The sequence below is a fragment of the Macrobrachium nipponense genome, chromosome 36 (genome assembly GCF_015104395.2).
Source record: "Macrobrachium nipponense isolate FS-2020 chromosome 36, ASM1510439v2, whole genome shotgun sequence".
NCBI classification, from domain to species: Eukaryota; Metazoa; Arthropoda; class Malacostraca; order Decapoda; family Palaemonidae; genus Macrobrachium; species Macrobrachium nipponense.
This window is the reverse complement of record NC_087220.1, coordinates 59531557-59534056: the sequence shown is the minus strand read 5'-3', so window position 1 is coordinate 59534056 and position 2500 is coordinate 59531557. Positions and strand designations below refer to the sequence as shown.

General features: G+C 37.6%; 1 protein-coding gene across 1 annotated transcript in view; it reads left to right on the top strand.

Annotated features, from left to right (window-relative positions):
• The window catches only part of LOC135203464 (multiple PDZ domain protein-like), a 658890-nt gene that overhangs the window by 405459 nt on the left and 250931 nt on the right, over positions 1-2500 (top strand). The window contains 3 exon segments of the mRNA XM_064233189.1: positions 188-394; positions 1588-1622; positions 1624-1702. Of these exon segments, the coding sequence (XP_064089259.1) occupies positions 188-394; positions 1588-1622; positions 1624-1702 (321 nt within the window).

Here is a 2500-nt window from a genome sequence, read left to right as displayed (position 1 = left end):
GGCAATATGAATGGTGACTACTGAGCATGACTCATATAAAGGCACAATTCTTTAGGTCTGATCAGAGATACGTGTACACAAGCACGTAGTCGGACAACAGTAATACGTACGCGGTAGTGAATCGTAATCAAGACGTATTTCGAAGATATTATCTCATAATTATACATTTTCTTCTTCCTCCTCCCAGTTGGACGCCATCTTAGGTGAACTCGGCACCTCGGGAGAGGTTCAGGACAACCAACTTATGGACAGGTCCCACGACGAAGACGACTTCGACGACCTCGTGGGAGAGAGAAACCTGGACGACGAGGGCAAGTTCTCCTCCAGAAGGGACGGAGGAGAAGAAGAAGAAGAAGAAGATTATCTGGAAGGACACGTGTACAGAACCCACGGGGTAAGTTGGTAGCCATTGCTGGCTTAGGCCCAGACCTCGTGAGTTGTTTATGTACTACTCGATTTGCATCGTAATGAAGTAGATTGGAAGGGAATCTCTTTAGGAAATAGTAGGTAAACCTCTTCTCTTATTTATTTATAAATTTAGTTAATTATACGTTATTTATACTATTCATAAAGATATTGTTAAACTGACAAGAAGAGGCATATTCATAAATAAGCAAAGGACGAGTCTAGCCAAATTGCTTAAGTTAGCCATAAAAGAGGATAAATCCAAACCGTTTTCTTTGATGAAAAGGTAAACAATGGCAGAAAACGTGGCTGACAATAATATAAATGTCATTGTTTGCTATTTATCATTGTTCATAATTTATATATATTCATTGTTTATCTCTATCCAGCCTTCCAAGTTATTCATAATGAAAGCCTTGGGTTGTTTATATGTTAAAATGTGGCGGCAATTAAATTCATATACATATATTTTTTTTCATATTTGTAGGAGTCTTAAAATTTGTCATGAATAAAACTTTATAAATAAAAGGAGCTATATATATATATATATATATATATATATGATATATATATATATATAGAGACTATCGGATATATATATAGAGAGAGAGAGAGAGAGAGAGAGAGAGAGAGAGAGAGAGAGAGAGAGAGAGAGAGAGAGCTAGCTACTATCACTACTAGTAGAAGATTAATCAACCTTAAAAGTATTTCCTAGGGACATCAATTATAGATATTAATTTTTTTTTCTTTTTTTTACGTTTTCATGTCCATGATGGTCTGTCTATTCCCCTACCCCATCTTATAACAACACATAAACCCCCTCCACCCCCTCCCCAGTCCCACTTCTTTGTAATCAACCAATCGGCTAATCATCGCTTGGCTGGCTGGCTCTCTCTCTCTCTCTCTCTCTCTCTCTCTCTCTCTTTCCATTTATATCTCCCTGTGGAGGTATATCTAAACCATTAGCTTGAGAGACACGCATGTTCTTTGCTTCCCTGCTCCCCCCCCCCCTCTCTCTCTCTCTCTCTCTCTCTCTCTCTCTCTCTTCCATTGAATAAAAGGTAAAGAGTAAAAATATAGGTAAGAAAGTGACAAACAAAGATAAAAGAACTTTTATATCATTATTTTTATTATTATTATTATTATTAATTCCTCTCTCCCCCCTCCCCCACCCCCCTACAGCACTCAGGATCGGTCCTCTCCTCAGGGTCAGAGGTCTCTCCCCCTCTCCTCCCCACCGCACACCCCCGCCTTCCCCACCGACGAGGAAGAGGAGATCACTGAATATGATAATGAGGTAAGTCGTCCTTTTAAAGCCTCTTTTCATTCCCATTAATTTTTTAGACCCTACTCTGTTCTCCTAGGGTGGGGTGATGGACACTCCTCCAACACCCCCACACTTCCTCGACCCCTTGACCAAGGGTTGTGGGTAAGAGGGAATTGGCAGTTCGATTGTCATTCAGGTTTGATACATTTTTTTTTTCCAGTTTGTTTTCATTGTGGGTTTTTACTTGAGGTTGTTATAAGAAAATAGAACAAATAAATAAATACATACACATACATGATATATATAATATATATATATATATATATATATATATATATATATATATATATATATATATATATAAATAAGTAACCAGTCCCTTCTTCCCACCTGTATAATTACAGGTACTTTAACCTGCATGAATTGGTTTATGGTCTATTAGGCCTGGCAATATCAATTTACACCTGTATTTAGGTTTACAGATGTCTCATAGGGGCCTAGCCTTCATGAGAGGAGACAATCTACATAAAGAGAGAGAGAGAGAGAGAGAGAGAGAGAGCAAGCACTCTTAATTACATTTTAAGATTAGGGTCATAGAGGCAGGTGAGCTCTTAAGCCATAGAATTAAATCATTCGGGTTAATTGATGTTTGGGTGATTATGTAATTAAGGTTACTGAGTGATTATATTAACTATTATCATGTCTTTGTTTATATTTATGTGGAGAGAGAGCGAGCGAGCGAGGAGAGTGAGAGGAAATACTAAGAGAGAAGAGATAGAGAGAAGAATTTTAGTAGTACTAAAAGTTATCCACGAAATTTAAAGAAAT